The sequence below is a fragment of the Tursiops truncatus genome, chromosome 7 (assembly GCF_011762595.2).
Source record: "Tursiops truncatus isolate mTurTru1 chromosome 7, mTurTru1.mat.Y, whole genome shotgun sequence".
In the NCBI taxonomy this organism is placed as follows: Eukaryota; Metazoa; Chordata; class Mammalia; order Artiodactyla; family Delphinidae; genus Tursiops; species Tursiops truncatus.
This window is the reverse complement of record NC_047040.1, coordinates 26,120,998-26,142,464: the sequence shown is the minus strand read 5'-3', so window position 1 is coordinate 26,142,464 and position 21,467 is coordinate 26,120,998. Positions and strand designations below refer to the sequence as shown.

The following is a 21,467-nucleotide window of genomic DNA, read 5'->3' as shown; positions in this document are numbered from 1 at the left end:
TGTTCTTTTCCGATTTGGATTCCTTTCATTTCTTTTTCTTCTCTGATTGCTGTGGCTAAAACTTCCAAAACTATGTTGAATAATAGTGGTGAGTGTGGGCAACCTTGTCTTGTTCCTGACCGTAGTGGAAATGGTTTCAGTTTTTCAGCATTGAGAACGATGTTGGCTCTGGGTTTGTCATATATGGCCTTTATTATGTTGAGATAAATTCCCTCTATGCCTGCTTTCTTGAGTGTTTTTATCATATGGATCTTGAATTTTGTCGAAAGCTTTTTCTGCATCTATTGAGATGATCGTATGGTTTTTATACTTCAGTTTCTTAATACAATGTATCACATTGATTGATTTGCATATATTGAAGAATCCTTGCATTCCTGGATAAACCCAATTTGATCATGGTGTATGATCCTTTTAATGTGTTGTTGGATTCTGTTTGCTAGTATTTTGTTTAGGATTTTTGCATCTATGTTCATCAGTGATGTTGACCTGTAGTTTTCTTTCTTTGAGACATCCTTGTCTGGTTTTGGTATCAGGGTGATGGTGGCCTCATGAAATGATTTGGGGAGAGTTCCTCCCTCTGCTATATTATGGAAGAGTTTGGCAAGGATAGTTGTTGCTCTTCTCTAAATATTTGATAGAATTTGCCTGTGAAGCCATCTGGTCCTGAGCTTTTGTTTCTTGGAAGATTTTTAATCACAGTCTCAATTTCAGTGCTTGTGATTGGTCTGTTTATATTTTCTATTTCTTCCTGGTTCAGTCTCAGAAAGTTGTGAAGTTCTAAGAATTTGTCCATTTCTTCCAGGTTGTCCATTTTATTGGCATATAGTTGCTTGTAGTAATCTCTCATGATCCTTTGTATTTCTGCAGGGTCAGTTGTTACTTCTCCTTTTTCATTTCTAATTCTATTGATTTGAGTCGTCTCCCTTTTTTTCTTGATGAGTCTGGCTAATGGTTTATCAATTTTGTTTATCTTCTCAAAGATACAGCTGTTAGTTTTATTGATCTTTGCTGTTGTTTGCTTCATTTATTTTTAATTTATTTCTGATCTGATCTTTATGATTTCTTTCGTTCTGCTAACTTTGGGGTTTTGTTGTTCTTCTTTCTCTAATCGCTTTAGGTGTAAGGTTAGTTTGTTTATTTGAGGTGTTTCTTGTTTCTTGAGGTAAGATTGTATTGCTATATACTTCCCTCTTAGAAGTGCTTTTGCTGCATCCCATAGGTTTTGGGTCATTGTGTTTTTATTGTCATTTGTTTCTAGGTTGGTTTTTTTTTATTTTGCGGTATGTGGGCCTCTCACTGTTGTGGCCTCTCCCGTTCCGGAGCACAGGCTCCAGACACGCAGGCTGAACAGCCATGGCTCACAGGCCCAGCCACTCTGCGTCATGTGGGATCTTCCTGGACCGGGCCACGCACCCGTGTCCCCTGCTACGGCAGGTGGACTCTCAACCACTGCGCCACCAGGGAAGCCCTAGGTATTTTTTGATTTTCTCTTTGATTTCTTCAGTGATCTCTTGGTTACTAAGTAGTGCACTTTTTAGCCACCATGTATTTCTATTTTTTACAGATTTTTTCCTGTAATTGATATGTAGTCTCATAGCATTGTGGTCGGAAAAGATACTTGATACAATTTCAGTTTCGTAAATTTACCAATGCTTGATTTGTGACCCAAGATATGATCTATCCTGGAGAATGTTCCATGAGCACTTGAGAAGAAAGTGTATTCTGTTATTTTTGGATGGAATGTCCTATAAATATCAATTAAGTCTTTCTTGTTTAATGTATCATTTAAAGCTTGTGTTGCCTTATTTATTTTAATTTTGGATGACCTGTCCATTGGTGAAAGTGGGGTGTTAAAGTCCCCTACTATGATTGTGTTACTGTCAATTTCCCCTTTTTTGGCTGTTAGCATTTTCCTTATGTATTGAGGTGCTCCTTCATTTGGTGCATAAATATTTAAAATAATTATATCTTCTTGGATTGATCCCTTGAGCATTATGTAGTGTCCTCGTTGTCTCTTGTAATAGTCTTTATTTTAATGTCTATTTTGCCTGATATGAAAATTGCTACCCCAGCTTTCTTTTGATTTCCACTTGCTTGGAGTATCTTCTTCCATCCCCTCACTTTCAGTCTCTTTGTGTCCTAGGTCTGAAGTAGGCCTCTTGTAGACAGCATATATACGGATCTTGTTTTTGCATCCATTCAGCCAGGCTATGTCTTTTGATTGGAGCATTTAATCCATTTACTTTTAAGGTAGTTATCGATATGTATGTTCCTATTACCATTTTCTTAATTTTTTGGGGTTCGTTATTGTAGGTCTTTTTCTTCTCTTGTGTTTCCTGCCTAGAGAAGTTCCTTTAGCATTTGTTGTAAAGCTGGTTTGCTGGTGCTGAATTCACTTAGCTTTTGCTTGTCTGTATAGATTTTTATTTCTCCGTCGAATCTCAATGAGTTCCTTGCTAGGTAGAGTAATCTTGGTTGTTGTTTTTTCCCTTTCATCACTTTAAATATGTCCTGCCACTCATTTCTGTCTTGCAGAGTTTCTGCTGAAAGATCAGCTGTTAACCTTATGGGGATTCCCTTGTATGTTATTCGTTGCTTTTTCCTGCTGTTTTTAATATTTTTTCTTTGTATTTAATTTTTGATAGTTTGATTAATATATGTCTTGGTGTGTTTCTCCTTGGATTTTTCCTGTATGGGACTCTCTGCAGTTCCTGGACTTGATTAACTATTTCCTCTTCCATATTAGGGAAGTTTTTAGCTATGATCTCTTCAAATATTTTCTCAGTCCGTTCCTTTTTCTATTCTTCTTCTGGGACCCCTATAATTCGAATGTTTGTGCATTTAATGTTGTCCCAGTGGTCTCTGAGACTGTCCTCAATTCTTTTCATTCTTTTTTCTTTATTCTGCTCTGCAGTAGTTATTTCCACTATTTTATCTTCCAGGTCACTTATCCGTTCTTCTGCCTCAGTTATTCTGCTATTGATTCCTTCTGGAGAATTTTTAATTTCATTTATTGTGTTGTTCATCATTGTTTGTTTGCTCTTTAGTTCTTCTAGGTCCTTGTTAAACGTTTCTTACATTTTCTCCATTCTATTTCCAAGATTTTGGATCATCTTTACTATCATTACTCCGAATTCTTTTTCAGGTAGACTGCCTCTTTCCTCTTCATTTGTTAGGTCTGGTGGGTTTTTATCTTGCTCCTTCATATGCTGTGTGTTTCTCTGTCTTCTCATTTTTTATAACTTACTGTTTTGGGGGTCTCCTTTTCGCAGGCTGCCGGTTCATAGTTCCTGTTGTTTTTGGTGCTTGCCCCCAGATGCTAAGGTTGGTTCAGTGGGTTGTGTAGGCTTCCTGGTGTATGGCACTAGTGCCTGTGATCTGGTGAATAAAGTGGGATCTTGTGTTTCTCGTGGGCAGGTCTGCGTCCTTTCGTGTGTTTTGTGGTGTCTTTGACCTTATTATGATTTTAGGCAGCCTCTCTTTAATGGGTTAGGTTGCGTTCCTGTCTTGCTAGTTGTTTGGCATAGGGTGTGCAGCACTGTAGCTTGCTGGTCGTTGAGTGGAGCTGGTTCTGAGCGTTGAGTTGGAGATATTTTGGCGAACTGCCACTGTTTGATATTATGTGGAGCTGGGACATCTCTTGTGGACCAATGTCGTGAACTCGGCTCTCCCACCTCAGAGCACAGTCCTGACACCCAGCTGGAGCACCAAGACCCAGTCCTCCACACAGCTCAGAAGAAAAGGGAGAGAAAGTGAAAGAAAGAAAGAAAAAAACCAACAAAATAAAGTTATTAAAATAAAAAATAATTTTTTAAAATAATAATATTTAAAAGTAATAAAAAAGAAAAAAAAGAAAGAAAGAGGAGAGCAACCAAACCAAAAAACAAATCCACCAAAAATAACAAGTACTAAATTTATACTAAAAAAAACAAAAGCAGACAGACAGAACCCTAGGGCAAATGGTAAAAGCAAAGCTATAGGAACAAAATCACACAAAGAAGCGTACACATACACACTCACAAAAAGAGACAAAGAAAAAAAATATATATATATATATCGTTGCTCCCGAAGTCCACTGCCTCAGTTTCGCGATGATTCGTTGTCTATTCATGTATTCCACAGATTCAGGGTACATCAAGTTGATTGTGGATATTTAATCCGTTGCTTTTGAGGCTGCTGGGAGAGATTTCCCTTCCTCTTTGTTCCCACAGCTCCAGGGGCTCAGCTTTGGATTTGGTCCCGCCTCTGCATGTAGGTCGCCAGAGGGCGTCTGTACTTCGCTCAGAAGGGTTAAAGGAGCAGCTGATTCGGGGGCTCTGGCTCACTCAGGCCAGGGGGAGGGAGGGGTACAGAATGCAGGGTGAGCCTGTGCAGGCAGAGGCTGGTGTGACGTTGCATCAGCCTGAGGCACACCGTGTGTTCTCCCTGGGAAGTTGTCCCTGGATCCCGGGACCCTGGCAGTGGCGGGCTGCACAGGCTCCCGGGTGGGGAGGTGTGGAGAGTGACCTGTGCCACACAGGCTTCTTGGTGGCTGCAGAAGCAGCCTTAGTGTCTCATGCCCCTCTCTGGTGTCTGTGCTGATAGCCGCGGCTCACGCCCGTCTCTGGAGCTCGTTTAGGTGGTGCTCTGAATCCCCTCTCCTCACGCACCCCAAAACAATGGTCTCTTGCCTCTTAGGCAGGTCCAGACTTTTTCTCGGACTCCCTCCCGGCTAGCTGTGGCGCACTAGCCCCCTTCAGGCTGCGTGAACACAGCCCTCTCCCTGGGGTCTGACCTCTGAAGCTCCAGCCTCAGCTCCCAGCCCTGCCCGCCCCGGCGGGTGAGCAGACAAGCCTCTCGGGCTGGTGAGTGCTGGTCAGCACCGATCCTCTGTGCGGGAATCTCTCCGCTTTGCCCTCTGCACCCCTGTTCCTGCGTTCTCCTCCGTCGCTCCCAAGCTTCCCCCTCGCCAGCCCCTGTCTCTTCCAGTGAAGGGGTTTCCTAGTGTGTGGAAACCTTTCCTCCTTCACAGCTCCCTCCCACTGGTGCAGGTCCCATCCCTATTCTTTTGTCTCTGTTTTTTCTTTTGCCCTACCCAGATACTTGGGGAGTTTCTTGCCTTTTGGGAGGTCTGAGGTCTTCTGCCATAATTCAGTAGGTGTTCTGTAGGAGCTGTTCCACATGTATATGTATTTCTGATGTATTTGTAGGGAGGAAGGTGATCTCCACGTCTTACTCTTACGCCATCTTGTATGTCTCCCCCCAACAATGTTTTTAATATTAACAACCTCATTATTACTGTCAGTCGTGACCAATGTATACTTATTCTCAATTAAAAATGTATTTTTTTTACAGTATAAAAAGCATTCTAAACACTCAGTCGTATAAAAATATTTACAATGAAGACAACTTTGGAATGGGATATTTTTAAATTATTTATATTCCTCTAAAATAGTTAGTAAGCCATTGAATGGTTTTCTTTGTTGAAACCCTAGCTTTTCATTTGAGAATAATGATTTGTATTGTTATATCCCAAGCTACCGCTTACTCTCTTGGGATTATATTTAGCATTATTAGAAACTGCATTAACCTGATCTAGGTCCCTAAATTAATCTTTGTATAAAATCTGAAACTTGAAAGAGAAAGAAGAAGCTGAGGCAGCAGGTGAAGATGATCTCAATAGTCCTTGTGTCCAGTCTACTCCATTAGAATGCAAAAGCCTTCCTCAGATTCATCTCCTTTGTTTCCCAGATTTTTTTTTTCTATTAGCAGGCTATCCTAATGACAAATAAATCATTATTAAATTGTTCACACTGGCTACAGAGTTTCCTAACCACTTTGAAAACCTCACCATGGGTAGCTGTGGAGACAAATGTGTTACATTTTGAAGTGCACATGCTGGAGCCTGTAGTGTTTGCTGAGGTTAAAAAAACAGTGTTGAGACCCATCACGGAATAACTTACATTGAGTTATTATTTCATTATGCTACCTGCTAATAATTTGAAAAAATTCAAATTACTTTCCCCAGTTGCTTTCTCTTACTTTCATTGCCATAAAAAATCAAATTTATTATGAGACAAAGGGACATTTCTGTCTTGGATTTTCAGCTACTAAATGTCCTAAGGTCGGAGACCATCTTTTTCAGATTTTGGGTTCAGCATTCTACCCACCAGGGGGTACAGAGTAAATAAGGAATGATAATTATACTAATTCATATCTGTTTAATCAGGCAGGCATGATATACGATTCAGTATTTAAGCACTTAGGCAGTGATTACCCATAATAATAGTCGTGTATGGTTCTTTTAATTCCCAAGTTTCATGTGCCATCTTGGCTAACTGTTTACAACCATCATCATCTCCTTTCTTCTCCTCATCAACATCAACTGACTTTTATTGTGTGTGTTCTTTACAAAGCACCCTCAGCTATTTTAGAGAAAGACAGAATCTTTAGACTTATTTTTCCATATTTATTTGCACTTATCACATCTCTGCTTTCACAGAAGCCTAGCTGCAAAAATAATTTCATTTCCCTTTGCCTGATTGCTCAATTATTTTCTCTTTTTCCTAAATTAGTTTGATTTAATGTCATATCAGCACTTTGAATGGCAAGACTCAATAATATAAATCAAGCATATTCACTGCAGAATGCTATTCCTAGTACCTCGCTGATTTTCCGACACATTGTGCCTTCTGCAGCATAGAGGAGGATGGAGACTAGGCAGTGCAGACCAGGATTTAGGCCAGGGCGCTTTGCCAAATAGCCACGTTAATGCTAGTGCCTTTCCTTACTCTTCGATGTCTTTTGTCACCAATTTCCAGGCCTTTGCTATGACCAACCAGATTCTGGTGGAGAGGTCAGTGACAGGTTGGAAAGAAATAGAATTTGAAGTGGTCCGAGATGCTGATGACAACTGTGTCACTGTCTGTAGCATGGAAAATGTTGATGCCATGGGCGTTCATACAGGTAGGCAAGAAATCTTCAAGCATTATGGTAATGGCTTCAGCTCATATCTCTGGTGGCTCATAGCAGTCTTTATTAAGTCCCTTTCTTTAAATTACTATTCTTAGCATACACATTAGTGATAAAATTGTACACATATATAGTATTTTACAGCATTGAAAATACTCTCATATTTAATTTGATCTTCACAAAAACCCTCTGAAGTAGGGCAGATATTATTATCCTGATTTCATTTGAAGAAGGAGTAGAATATAAGCAATGCTGTGAAGGTAAAATCTGTAAGACTTGGTGTTGAGAAGTAAGGCATGAGGTTAAGAAGGCTTGAAGCAGACTGGGTGTTAGTCACCAAGTGAATGAGAAAATAGCCACAGTAAATAGAAATAGGTGAAATAAATAGGTTTCTCAGGAAGGGAAACTGGTTAGACTAGAGGGCAAAGCTGATGACTTAGGATTTAGAAATGCTAAAGTTTAAAAGTGGGCGGAAATCTCAAGAAGAGGAGAATGTAGAGCTGGAACTCAGTAAAGAGGATAGAAATAAAGAAGTTGATGCAAGGTCATTGGAAGTCTTTGAATAAAGAAAATAGCGGAAGCTGGAAGCATAGACTGAGTATTCAAGGGCATAGGTGTAGAAGGAAAGAGAATAGGGTCAAGGACCATACCCTGGGAAACATTCAGATTTATAGGGCAGAAGAAAAAGGACAGATTGGTGTTGAAGAAAAAGAAGGGAATGATAGTTACCTTATAAGCCAATGCACAAAAATATTTTATAAAAGAGCTTTGGTTTTGACTGTAGCAAATACTATGAAAGGTCAAGAATGAAGATTTAATGTTGCTTTTGGATGTTCAAGAGGACAGTTTCAATGCAAAGTTGGTTATGTGAGCCATATGGAAAGGAATTATATGACTATGAGTGATAAGAAGACCTGGTAGGGCTTCCCTGGTGGCGCAGTGGTTGAGAGTCCGCCTGCCGATGCAGGGGACGCGGGTTTGCGACCCGGTCCGGGAGGATCTCACATGCCGCAGAGCGGCTGGACCTGTGAGCCATGGCCGCTGAGCCTGCGCGTCCGGAGCCTGTGCTCCGCAGCGGGAGAGGCCACAGCGGTGAGAGGCCCACGTACCGCAAAAAAAACCAAACAAAAAAAAGAACTGGTAAATTTTCAAAAGGTTTAGTCATGTAAGGAATGAGAGAGATGGTTCTTATAACCATCTGGCAGTTCAGAGAGGGGCTCCTTGAGCCTGTAGTGATCTGAGCTTGTTTGTAGGCAGAAGGGATGGTGACTAAGGACTAAGAGATTGAAGATACAGGGGGCTATAATTGGAGAGAAGTGAGAAAATGGGAAGGGATGAGATTTAGAAAATTGATGGCTGAAGACGAGCTGATATTTTATGGAAGGATGAACTTGAAAGCTAATTCATGAGACATAGAAGGGAAATTGAAGAAGTTAATGTCAATCCAGTAAGTAGATGACTAAGCCTTGATAGCTTCATGATCTTGGGAAAACTTAGAGTGATTTCTGTAAATATGTCAGAGTAATACAGGTGAAACAATCAGAGGGAATGTGCCTTGTATGTGTTTCCCTAAGATAATTCTTTTCCCAGCAAACCCTCAGCCTGTTCTGTTTCTTGTGTCATGCAAATAGATTGTTAAGTTACTAAAGTTGGTTATTTAGATATGCTACCAAATAACAAGTGTTGCTTGGATGTACAGGTGATTCAGTTGTTGTGGCCCCTGCCCAGACGCTCTCCAATGCGGAGTTTCAGTTGTTGAGACGTGTTTCAATCAATGTCGTTCGCCACTTGGGCATTGTGGGTGAATGCAACATTCAGTTTGCCCTTCATCCTACCTCAATGGAATACTGCATCATTGAAGTGAATGCCAGACTGTCCCGAAGCTCTGCCCTGGCCTCAAAAGCTACTGGGTAAGGCCAGAACGATTGACCATGGGTTTGCAGATTGAACTGGAAAATTGAAAGCTAGTGGAAGAATGTGCTGCATTTGCAAACTATAGTCCCCATTTCTGTATGCTGACTCCCAGTCATGTCCTATGGACATGGTTATTAATGAGCTTGCCGCCAGATTGAGGCAAATGGTATTGCTAGCTGGCTTTGTTTGCTGGCTAATCATAAACTAATCAAGATCTGGGTGGTCAAAGCAGGCTGTGAAAAATCTGCTTCTTAATTGCACTTTGCAGATGTTGTTAAAAAGTACAAATTAATCCTTAATTTTAGTCCTTCACTGACTTTTTTAGGTATATAACAAATTTTGGACAAATAATAGAGTTCACTTGACTCAAGCATGCAATCACATTATTTTATTTTAGCAAAACTTCACAAGAGCAAACAACAGTAGCTTTTTTCTATAGGTAAATCTTGCAACTAAATAAATAAATTTGTATCTACTTAACAATTGCTAGCAAGCATGACTGGAAGGAACACTAATTAATATCTTTTGTTACTATTAATATCTTTAACATCTGGTATTTAAATTACATGATATTTAAAAAATATTTACCTCTCAAGCTATTTTTATGTAGCTAGACAGTGCTACATGGAGTGTGGAAGGAGTGATGAGCTAAACAAGAGTCAAGAGACCTGAGTTCTCCTTCTGGTCCTTCTACTAATTGTGGGACTTCGGATAAATCACTACTGTCTCTGTCAGTTTCTTCACCTCTTAGGTAGGGAAGTTGTACTAAAGGACTCATATGTAATTCTATAGTTCTGTGAATTAATTTTTCAAATACAATTACCCAAACTGACATTCCAGAAGAGTATGGTCAAGTTTCCAGAGTGTAAGTTGTGTAAGGAGCCCAAAGTTCAAAGATAATTTGGAAACAGAGCAAGGACCCAAACTTTCAAGGACTGCATTTTATGACCTTTACATACCCCATAGTACCAGCTAACTGCACCGTCTTCCTAGGTGCAGACATGTATATATTTTTATAAAAGAATATTTTGCAGATTCTTATCTTAGTGGAAATTATACACAAGTGAGTACTTTATTTCTCAAGGAAGCTATTGATTTTGGCTTGAAGAGGTGAAGGTTGGGAGTTGTAGCACTGCATGTCAGGCATAGACAGTGAACTCTTTTGTGATCTGTGCTTCTGTACTTTATCATGACTCACTTTATTTTATAAGGAGCTATTAAATTTTCATACAGAACTGAGAATCAGGTGTGTTTTATACCTTGATGTGAAATAATACCAGAATTTCTAAGAAAAACCAATTTATATTTTGAGCTGTTTTTAATACTTATTGCTGAAAGAAAAAAAAAATGTCTCCTCCTTTATAGCTACCCATTGGCATTCATTGCTGCAAAGATTGCCCTAGGAATTCCACTTCCAGAAATCAAGAACGTTGTATCAGGGAAAACATCAGCCTGCTTTGAACCGAGCCTGGATTACATGGTTACCAAGATTCCTCGCTGGGATCTTGATCGTTTTCACGGCACTTCTAGCCGAATCGGTAGCTCTATGAAAAGTGTAGGAGAGGTGAGTCCTTGGTTAATTCCTCTCTTTCATCCTTGTTCTCAGTTATTTTGTCCAACCCTAATGTCGTTGAAAGTCTTCAGTTTCCTTGGATACTGGGTTACTGATTGGAGGATACATATGAATTTCATTTCCTCCCTAGTGTTTCCACATAAGGCATAGCTGTTTTAAATCTTAATTTTTTTTTATCATGCTTCAAGGTGCACAATAGAATTATAACTCAAATGCCAGGAAAAGTTTTGTTGGTGGTGTTTCTGCCAAATAAACAACTGTTATTTAGTTTACATTTCATGGAAAGATTCCCCTTTCACAATGTGCATGGGGAAATTTGTAGGCCAAAGAATATGAGATAATTTTGTAATGTGTTAATTTAGGGTTTATTATCTGAAAGGTTTTTGTCTTCAGTGAATATTTAACACTTTACATTTAGTTCAACTCAAGTTAGCAGACATTTCCTGAGTTCTTACTACATGCAAGACCCTGGGATGATAAATCAGTGAATAAGATGTAGATAATTGTGACATTATCTCCAGCTGGTGAGTTCAGAATATATTCACAGAACTAAATATAATATGAATTAAACTGTGGTAAAAGTTGGAATGCAGTATTTATATGCAGGTGCTGTGAGAATGTAGTAGAATAGGGTCAGGGAAAGCCACAATAGATATTCCACTGAAAAATGGTGAAATCTTCACTTAATGAATATGAAGTTTAATAATACAAAGTATTAAAAAGGACAAATTTTGAGCAAACACTGTTATGTATTCCTTTATTATTATGTTTACTTCTCTTTTATTGAATGTACTCCATATACTATTATGTACAGTGTACTTTAATGAAAATTCATGGTGAATTACTTACAGAATTAGTTACTTTAGGGCCAACTCTTAAATATATAATACTTTAAAATTTTCTTAAATATTCCAAAAATATTTTCTTAATTTGATAGTGCCGTAAACTATCTTATATCTGGTACCCTCTCCTATGCTTAGGCTAGAAAATCTATGAATATATTGTCTAACTCTTCAAATACCACTATGCCTCATAAATTACGTATCTGAATTGGACTAATATTTTGTTTATCCCTGCTCTTGAGACTCTTCCCTTATTTCTAATTAAATTTGGAGCAGTGTGAAAAGGTTATCTGTTTGGCTTTAGTGATCTTTGTATATGTAGCTTGTCACGCAATTGACATGAAGATTTACTAAACTGACATTAATGAGAATTCAGGTCTGTTTGAGGCATCACAGAAGTTTACTGAAGGCAGTGTTATGACTGTTATTATTTTAAATTGTAGACCAAAAATGCATGGCAATCTATTATTCCATGGAAAGAATCAAAGACAGTATTTATTCACTGAAAATAACTGGGTAGGCTTCAAGGTTAATTTTAGTTCTCACTTGTAACTTGTCCAAACTAAATCACCACATGGTTTTCCTAATTGATTAGCATACAATCAGCTGCAAAGATTGTGGGACGACATGTTGAATTTGTCATGGGGAATTTAGTCTCCTATATTCAAAATCTGAATCTGTCAGTATTTGTTATGATTCTCAAGGTCCTATTAATATTAATGCTTAGCTATAAAGAAAGCCAACCTGTCTGGGATACTGACTGATACCCATTTAGAAATAGTTCTGTTTTTGTGTTAATATATGTCTGGTTTCTCTTCATTTGCTTTTTTATTCTAAAGGACATCTGCATGAAAGCAAGATCTTATTGAGGAAGGGTCTATGTTCTCTGGCCACAGATTCTTTCTTTTAATGCTATGGTCCAGAGCAAGTACAGGTGATTTCCTCATCAGTCTCAGCAAATCAAGCTAAATTCCCTAAGTGGTAAAAGAGTGACCTAATGATGTTAAAGACTCATTACATCAAAACCACAGTAAAAAGGCAAGAAAGAAAAATAACTTAAATTTGAGTAGCATTCTTTTGATATATGTCTTGCTCCTAAGTCTTTTCTGAAAAATAGTCAACTTCTAGCTTTGTTACAAATTAAAAATATGCAAGCTCTTTTTAAAAATATGAGTCTTAAATGTGTATTACAGGTCATGGCTATTGGTCGCACCTTTGAGGAGAGTTTCCAGAAGGCTTTACGGATGTGCCACCCTTCTATAGCTGGTTTTACTTCCCGTCTCCCAATGAACAAAGAGTGGCCATCCAACATTGATCTCAGAAGAGAGCTGGCTGAACCATCCAGCACCCGCATCTATGCCATCGCCAAGGTAATATGTGACAAGGGGCGGAGAGCTACCCTTTTTTTTTCTTTCCCAGAATACAATCAGCTTGGACTTGAATGTAAAACTGAATCACAAAGTGGTCTTGAATTCAGGAATTTTTGGAAAATCTTTAATTCTCTTTAATAGTATCAAACTGGAGGTTTCTATGGACTTCATCAGATTATTCTATAGCTAATGAAAAATTACCCTTTTTTATTTTCACCTTAAGCCTGGACTTAAAGGGAACACTGCAGTTTTAAAGGATGATCCCATAGATAAAATATTCTTCCCTTTTAGTACATATATTATCAATACTCTTAAATGTTTGATAATATTGACTTATGATTTCCCATCACTCTCATTACTTGCTCATTGAAAATGTGTAAAATTATATTTTAGAAAGGAAGATGCGTAAAATGGTATCACTTAGTATGTCCTGCCTAAGACTCTAGAATAATCTTTATTTGATTCTTCTTCTGTGTTTAAACAACAAACTCTAAAGAACTTCCATGATTATAGGCTTTTCTATGTAATTATTTTATTGGTCTTACTTATAGAACAAAAAAGCCCCACATTTCTCACTTCCACCCACTAGTTCCCTTTAATGCAAATTAAATGCCATATTAATCTCCTTTCATGTTTACTATGCTTAGAGTTTTGAAGTTTTAGTTCATCTGATTTTATAAAAGGTGATTTGGGCAGCTGGGATCTGTCTGGTCAGAAATCCTTGAATTGCTTTTTGACATTTAAGGAAGGTTAGGTATTAATCCTCCAACAGTACCAAACCACACTGGAGCTACAAAGTCCTCTGACCATTTTATGTGTGTGTATGTACATGTGGAATGAGTTGATGAAAATATGAATTTTGTCTTTAAAAAGGGAATCTGTCTTTGTAACTTGTCTTTGTAGCAACAGAAAAATGCTGGTCTTTGTAATGACAGAAAAATGCTATTAGTGATTTCGAACTCTGCAACTTTTATGCTCATATATAGAAGGAGGGGAGGGAATGTTTCCTTCATTGCATTTAATGTATTCTCCTCACCTTTATGGTTTCCAAATGCAGAATATTTCATTTCCATTGAAATTCTGAAGTAGTCTGAGAGATACTAGTATTTTTTGATGGACATTTCTCAAAGTTGACTTTCAAGGGAATAGAGAATTAACATTTTTCCATGGTGGTGGGAGTGATATTAGTAATGAGAGGTCATTCTAAAAAACCGTTTCACCTTCTTTATTGTTCTTATTTCAGTCTTTCGTTTAAAAAGCAACCTACAACATTCATACATGTGTATATATGTGTATGTGTGTGTCTGTATGTATACATATAATTTTTTTTTCCAGACAAAGGACAGTAAATAGATTTTTTCCTTGAGTCTAGTCATCATACTTCTGCCATTTTGAGGTGGATGAACAAGGGAAGTATTTCCAGGTTCCCAGTGAGGCTGTAAAACTCAAGCGTATCGCTCATTCTTTTCTAACAGACTTATAAGGATGAGAATTCAGGGAAAATGTGTGGAGATTCTTTCTTGCACAGAGTATGAGCAAGAAGTGCAGGGTCTGAGGTATAAATTATTGCCTGCCAGCGTGCTGGGAGAAGGAACTGATTTCTGTTTGTTAGAGGTCATCATTACTGTTCATTTCCACAGCAACCAGGAACTTGGTGATTTTGACAAAGAGTGTGAGGAGTGTGGTGGGCTGAAGGGGGAAAAGAATGAAGGGAGTGAGTAAATCTTTGCTCGCTTTCATAATTCTTAGAAAGGGCAACTTGCTCTGAGGTCTGATTTTTGCAGCAGTCTTATTTCAGGATGACTGGATCATCACCTCTTTTGATTTGGGGAGAATACAGGGCATTATTTTTGATTTGGGGAACGTTAGAGTAACCTCCAACTTGTTTGGGGTCATTACGAACTTCATTACGGCTGTGTGACATAGCAAAGCTGCAGCTCTTGAAAGACCGGCAGGATCTTGCTTTCTGTTCAGAACTGTGGATGTGATTCTAGTTGTCCTTCCTCACAGTAAAATGACTGCAGATTCTAGGTCCTTCATCAGTCGCAGGGTAATTACTGTGTGCGATTGTGTGAAAATGTCCTTTGGTCTATCAGAAGTGTCACTAACGACCTTAAGGTTCTATTCCCCTCACAGTGTTGATGGTCAAAGAGCCAATTGTCCCTTTAATCCCTTGGCAAATAAGGCATGATATTAAGTCCTTGGGAACCTGGCTATAGTTATAGGGAGAATTAAACAAAAAAACATAAATAGACTTACGAAACGAATATGTCTTTCAGTATTCACATTAGATGTCATTTTATTCTAGTCAATAGAATTATGAGCTATATTGTTTCTCAACATGTATGATGATGGTCTCTCTGATACCAGAAATAAGTAAAAGTTTTAGGAAAATTAAGCTCCTTGGTTGAAATATAACAGCAGTTATTAGTTACATATATTTCCTAATGGTATTTAAAAATATAGTGTGCCATAATAAAATATGTTGTTTTGAAATATTTGATTATCATTTTTCATTGAGTATAAATATTATCTAAACATAGAAAAGAATAAGAGTAGGCATCTTTTGACTATGAAGGTTTTGGTTTTGAGAGTTTATCTCTTCTTTCAGCTGCCTTTTGTACTCAGCTTAATGACCCATAGCTGTAATTTTACTTTTGAGAAATTGCTAAACTAAGCTTGAGGAAAAAGCTGAGCTGCCTATCAGAACAGAAGTTATTACTACATTGTTTTGGAATATATTAGGATTTTGTAAAATGCCTGTCTTAGCACGAAAGTCACAGTAACTGATTCAAAATAATTTTTTGTTTGAAGTCTTCTGTGAGGTAATATTTGAGAGAAATAACACCAAGCCAAATGTGATCCATAAATTCTCAATGACTGGTTGGTGTGAATATGGAATGAAGTGATAAAAATATGCTAAATATGCTAAAGGGTAATTATCCAAAATACAAGTTAAACGATCATTATATTGATTCTACATGTTCTTACCAATTTGGCATAACTATAGTTTCAAGAGATTCTCTTTAATGCCAAAAAGATATACCAGATTTAGAATATAATTGGTAACACAGTCATATAAAAAGCAGGGAAGCAGAGCCTGTTACAGGAATTTTTCTGAGCACACACTACTCTGATTAACTCAGAGTACCTCCTGTTCATGCCATTTGTGGATATAGTTGGCAGTATCTGTAAGTTTATTGGGAGGAACGTCAATGATGTGATATCAGTTTCATTCTCAGTCTATAGCCTCAGGCTCTCTTAACATGGAGAGGAATGGCTGCTATGTTTTCAACCAAATAAGACCTTTATAAGATGTTTGCCAAAGAAAGCATCTCTTCTCCTTTTGGCAGGCCTTGGAAGACAATGTGTCCCTGGATGAGATTATGAAGCTCACATCCATTGACAAGTGGTTTTTGTATAAGATGCGTGACATTTTAAGCATGGAAAAGACACTAAAAGGGCTCAACAGGTAAGGCACTTGTGCTCTGATTCACTCCAGGTATCTTCTGTGCAGTTTTGTCTTCCTCTTACCCTTACACATTTGGCCAAAATTCTGCTTCAATGAAGTAAATAGTGCCAATGCTGCAAAGCAATAGCCATAACCAGAAGAAATGGCAGTTTTTAGACGTTTACCTTTTTAAAGGCATCTATTAATAATTTTAATTGTCTTCTACCCCTGCCCTACCCTTGACAGAAACATAGTGATGTTTTTATTAGGTCTTCTGAATTTACAAAAATTGGTGTACATTTATGGATTGATGTGCTATTTAATTACCAGACATTACCTAGATTTAAATTTTATTAATCAATAATGAAATGAATACTATTTCTGTTTTCTATACATTTTCCAAGTTCTGAAGTCTATTCTTCTCTTTTAATATCAACCTACGTATTGCTGTGTATTGATGAGCAAACATATTCCTCTTGCATTCTACTGATATTTTTAACACTGGGACATCCAGTTCAGCATACAAATAAGCCACATTCAAATTTTTGTTAATAGACCCTTTACCTCTCACTAATTTGCATTTTTATCTCCTTTATGGCCAATTATTTTAAAAATTTGATTTCATGTTCAGAACATTCCTATAATGTCAGTGTTTTAAAATCTACTTTTTTCTATTTTCTGAGAAGATCGTTTTTTGAGGTAGCTCAGGCATATGAAGTCACAGATAGGTTTTAAACTTGGATCTGTGATAACAGGAACATGTATTACCAGTTTAAGAAAGACAGTGTATTTCTCTTTAGCTTCTCCTCTTTAAGAGGGCTTTGAAATACACTACTACTGGAAAGAAATCTCACCTACAAGCCTAGGCACATGTTTAGAGAGGGAAAAATTTTGTTTTGCAGAAATTATTCTCAAATGATTTTAGTAAATGTAGAAAAATTAATTGCTTAAAATGTTGCAAACAGTGGAAGCTCTCAGTGACTGGATTTCTCGACTATTTAGAAACTGCAACATATAATTGGGTTACTGGGTTTACTTAATCAAAATGTACACAAACCGGGCACTTGCTTCTCTTTTTGAGCAGAAGGAGGTTCTTTTTCATCTATTCAACAATCACCCACAACAAATGCTTGGTTTTGAAAATGGGGGACTCCAATCTGCCAGAAATGAAACTAGCTGTAGTTGCTTGTAAGTCATCCTTTGTAGTGATCATATAAAATGAACAGTAGGTAGAAGTTAAGAATCGAGCCTATACATTCGTCTTAGAATTTTGCTGACTTGAGGTTTCCTTTCTTGGTTTATGTTGCCAGCAGAACTTCTATGTTGAATTATAGTCTGTTCCACTGTTTTCAGTTTCAGACAACTGATTTCAAATGCCTGTGAAACCATTCCAATTAAACCACATGAGGGTGCTAGAAACTTACAGTATGCCAACCGTAGCAGTGGAGGAGTCCTGGGGTGAAAAACAGCAGATGTTATTGTGATTTAAATTTCCACTTGATATCCATTCTGATTTTTGGACAAATTCAATGTTTTAATTGAATAGTTTTTGTTACAAACAGAAGGCAGGTTGAAATTCTAACTAAGCAGAAATAAGTGTATATTGATAGTGAAAAAGCTGTTTGGAGGATTATTAGAACGACTCACAGTCGTAGATCACTTACAACATCGTTCTGACTTCAACATTTTATTGCATTTTTTGCTGTTAATTTGACATTTTAAAATAAAGTCTCCATTTTCTGGCATAAGTATAATTGTAAATAGAGATTTTTCTATTGTTCATAATCATCTACAATAAAAACTTTTTATATACAACTTAATAATTTAAAAGATTCTAAAACATAATACTTAACAATTGTCTCTTGCTTCAAGACCTCAACAGAGGATTTATGGTGTTAGTAAACCTAAACTCTGAACTTATTATTATCTGATGGACACTTTACGTCCTTTTTTTTTTGAGTATCTTAGATGCACACATAGCAATTCAATAATGACTGTTATTTAGAGGTGTTGGATAAATAGAATAAGAACAGATGGCTACTGAAGCCCCCTGTCTCAGTCATTCTGTGGCACATTGGGATCTGAAGTTGAAAGGATATTGCAACTGATGGTGGGTGAGTGCAGGACTTACATTTGTTTGTTTGTTTGTTTTTGCCCTATTTTGATTATCTTCATGATTAGCCTGGATTATGACATCTTCTGCTTTTTATCAGTTTCTAAATATCCAGAGAGGCTTGGTCATCGAGGCAGATACTGCTCCAACAGTAATAGCTATCTAATAACAGTTGGCATTATATGGTTGAGTTATATATTGGAGGAAGGTTAAGGTCAGCTGGTTCTTTTTTATCTGTGACTTGTTTCAAAATTTCAACTGCTCCCACGTTCGAAAGGCTGACTTTAGATGTAGGCCCAGGAAGTAGCTATTTATTTGGTCTGATTTGGGCCAACCCCCAAATTCTCTTGCCTTAGCATGTCTCTGGTACCAATGTGCCCAGGTCCCTTTGCAATTTTCTTATAAGTCCCTGGGAAAATGGGCAGTGGGGATCTTAATTAGGAGAAAGGAGAAACTTAAAGAGAGGGTAAAGTGTAGAATGCTAGACGTGGGTTAAGTTTCACCTGGTTCCTTCCTGTGTGCTGGAAGGAGCACAGGCTATGGAGCCAGTCAGATATGTGGGTGCACAGTATTACCAACTGCAGCATCATGGGCACGTCACCTCCCTCACTTCTCCAACCTCACGTGCTTCCTGCTAATGTCCCCTTTATAGTTTTGTTGTGGAGTTTAAATGATATAAATGCAAAGGACCCTTGGCACATGATGAGTGTCCAAGAAAGTTTTCTCTTCTTCCCCCTGAAAATGAAAGTGCCACTTGTTATACTGATATATGCATTTTAAGACTCATTTTCAGAGTCACGATTTGCATTTGCATATATATTTTGCAATGTATCATTTCTTAATTTTCTTTATGATGCATTGTCACTTATTTTAATACCAGACCTAAGAAAGCAATGATAGCTAGTGATACAAATGCTATTCTTATCAAAAGATCAATAGCACTCCGTTATAATAATGAACAAAAATTCCCACTTTACAGTTGTTAATCATGCTAAAATTCTTCTAAAATGCAATAAATACATTCACTAGCAGAAGATGAGAATAGCACTTAGATTGATGGCAGTCTATTACTTGTATTTATATATAGTCACCTGAAATGAAGTCCAGAATTTGACTTCCAAATAGAATATACCCACGTATTAGGTGTATATGTGAATGTCCACAGACTGGAGTAGAGAAAAGAAAACAATGATTGTAACAAGGTTAGCATTATGGAAATAACGTATGAGTTTTACATGTCTATGAGAAAGTAGAAATTACAGTTTTCTCACTTCCTTGAAGGGTGGAGATAAACATGTTTCTTGTTGAGGATGAAGTATGAAATCCCGTCTTCTTCAGGGTGATGGGCCAAGTTAGACAGGTGTTAGAATAATCAACTCAGTATCCCTCAGCATCCCAGCTCTGAGTGCTTGCTTCCATCAGAACTCAGTTTGTTATCTTCAATACATGATCATAGCAATGGCAACCCTCTGGAAACTTCCAGAGCAATAGCCATTCTTACCAACTTAGGTGTTAATCATTATTCAGACAGCTTCAGCAAAGAATTTCTCTTCTATACTTCGGTTCACTGACTTTCTCTTTTTCTTCTTAAACTGTTTATTGCTTCCCGAGGGCATGCTAGGAAAGTTGACTGTCCTAGGCAGTTCCCCAAATTTATAAGCTAGTGTAGTGGAATGAATCGATCTAGAGTGATAACATATTTCACTTTGGATTTCTTCAGGCTTTGAAAAGTTTCTCTTTACTCAATGTGATGTGAGTTGTATCATGGAGGATTCCAATGCCTATTATGCATATGCATTGGGATTCGTATGTTTGATCTATTAACCTCACATTACCAGATCACTTTGCAAGTAGTTTAGGAAAATTGAGCTTGTCAGAATTTTCAGTGTAATTGCAACATTTTCAAAAGCTCTCTTCATTGGCCTTCACTACCAAGCTATCCAGACTTTAGTGTATCTCTTTTCCCCATACTCACTCATCTTACCAACATTGACTCTTTTACACATAATGCTCCTCCCATATAGCATTTTCACTAGAAGAAAAATGCATTTATTTTGGTCTATTAAAAATTACAGAAGTCTTACCTCTAATCCTTTCCTCCATTAGTCCATAGACAGATTCAATTCTAGTCACGCAAATAAAACTGGATTGGAGGACAGAAGCACAGGTAGTATAAGTTAAACAGATAAATATGTCAAATGTCTTTATCAGCTAGGTTCTCTTGATATAGCTGGTTCTCTAAAGTAAAAAAAGAATGGATAATCGAGCTCTATGCGTTAATACAGAAACTTGAATTTTGATTCCATCAAACGCCTTCCAGGTGTAAGATAATGATCAACGAATTTATTGACTACATATCAGGCACTGTTCTAATTGCATTATTTCATTTAATCCTTACCACAACCTAAGAAAGTCAGTAATTATCCCAATTTTATAGGTAGTAAACTGAGGTTCTGAGATATTTAGCAACGTCCTTGATATCACATGCTAATAAATGACAGAATTGAGATCAAACCTGAGCAGGACTCTGGAGCCTAGGATGTTTTATATTTAAACCCTATACACATGCGCACACACACACACACACACACACACACACACACATATATATATATATATATTTAGGGATGTGGAAAGGTGGAAAGGTGAATTATATAACATCTGGAGGAAATCAGACTACATGTAGTAGACACTTCCAGCGTAGTGACAGTATTTAATAAAGCGATGATAGTCCCATCATCATAGAACTAGCACATTTGATAAAGGTTTCAACAATATTAGTAATAAATAGATAAGCACAGGTACAAAAATATCACAGTTGAACCCCTTTCACTATAAGTAAGGAAGTTAGTCAACTGTAGTAAATCTTCTTTGTGGGCAAGAACTATTTAAAGACACGACACCCCAAACCTTTTTATTTATAATATCAAGTTGGATTAACAATTTTGGATTGAAAGACAGTCATGATACTTAAAAAAAAAAAACCAACCTGAATATGCAAGAAAAAATGTGAATATGCTAATTACCAGCTTTGAGCACCTGCCTATCTTCTGCCTATAACTCTTTTTTACATTTTTTTTCTTTATTTTAATTTTTAGTTTCTTTTGCTATTTCTGACTGACATGTGTAGCTGAAGAACTTTATTATACCTGCCTAAGTCGTATAATTTTGCTCTTTTACTGACTGGAACTAAGTTGAATTAAGTTTTGAATCCTTCTTTCAGTGATTAGCTTAAAGAAGGCAGCCATCCACT

The 21,467-nt window shown here is 37.4% G+C and overlaps 1 protein-coding gene across 1 annotated transcript in view; it reads left to right on the top strand.

Moving 5' to 3' along the window:
- The window catches only part of CPS1 (carbamoyl-phosphate synthase 1), a 215,052-nt gene that overhangs the window by 131,569 nt on the left and 62,016 nt on the right, over positions 1 to 21,467 (top strand). Inside the window, exons 19-23 of the mRNA XM_019938868.3 lie at positions 6,801 to 6,945; positions 8,651 to 8,861; positions 10,231 to 10,429; positions 12,474 to 12,650; positions 16,004 to 16,122. Of these exons, the coding sequence (XP_019794427.3) occupies positions 6,801 to 6,945; positions 8,651 to 8,861; positions 10,231 to 10,429; positions 12,474 to 12,650; positions 16,004 to 16,122 (851 nt within the window). The remainder of the gene's footprint in view (positions 1 to 6,800; positions 6,946 to 8,650; positions 8,862 to 10,230; positions 10,430 to 12,473; positions 12,651 to 16,003; positions 16,123 to 21,467) is intronic.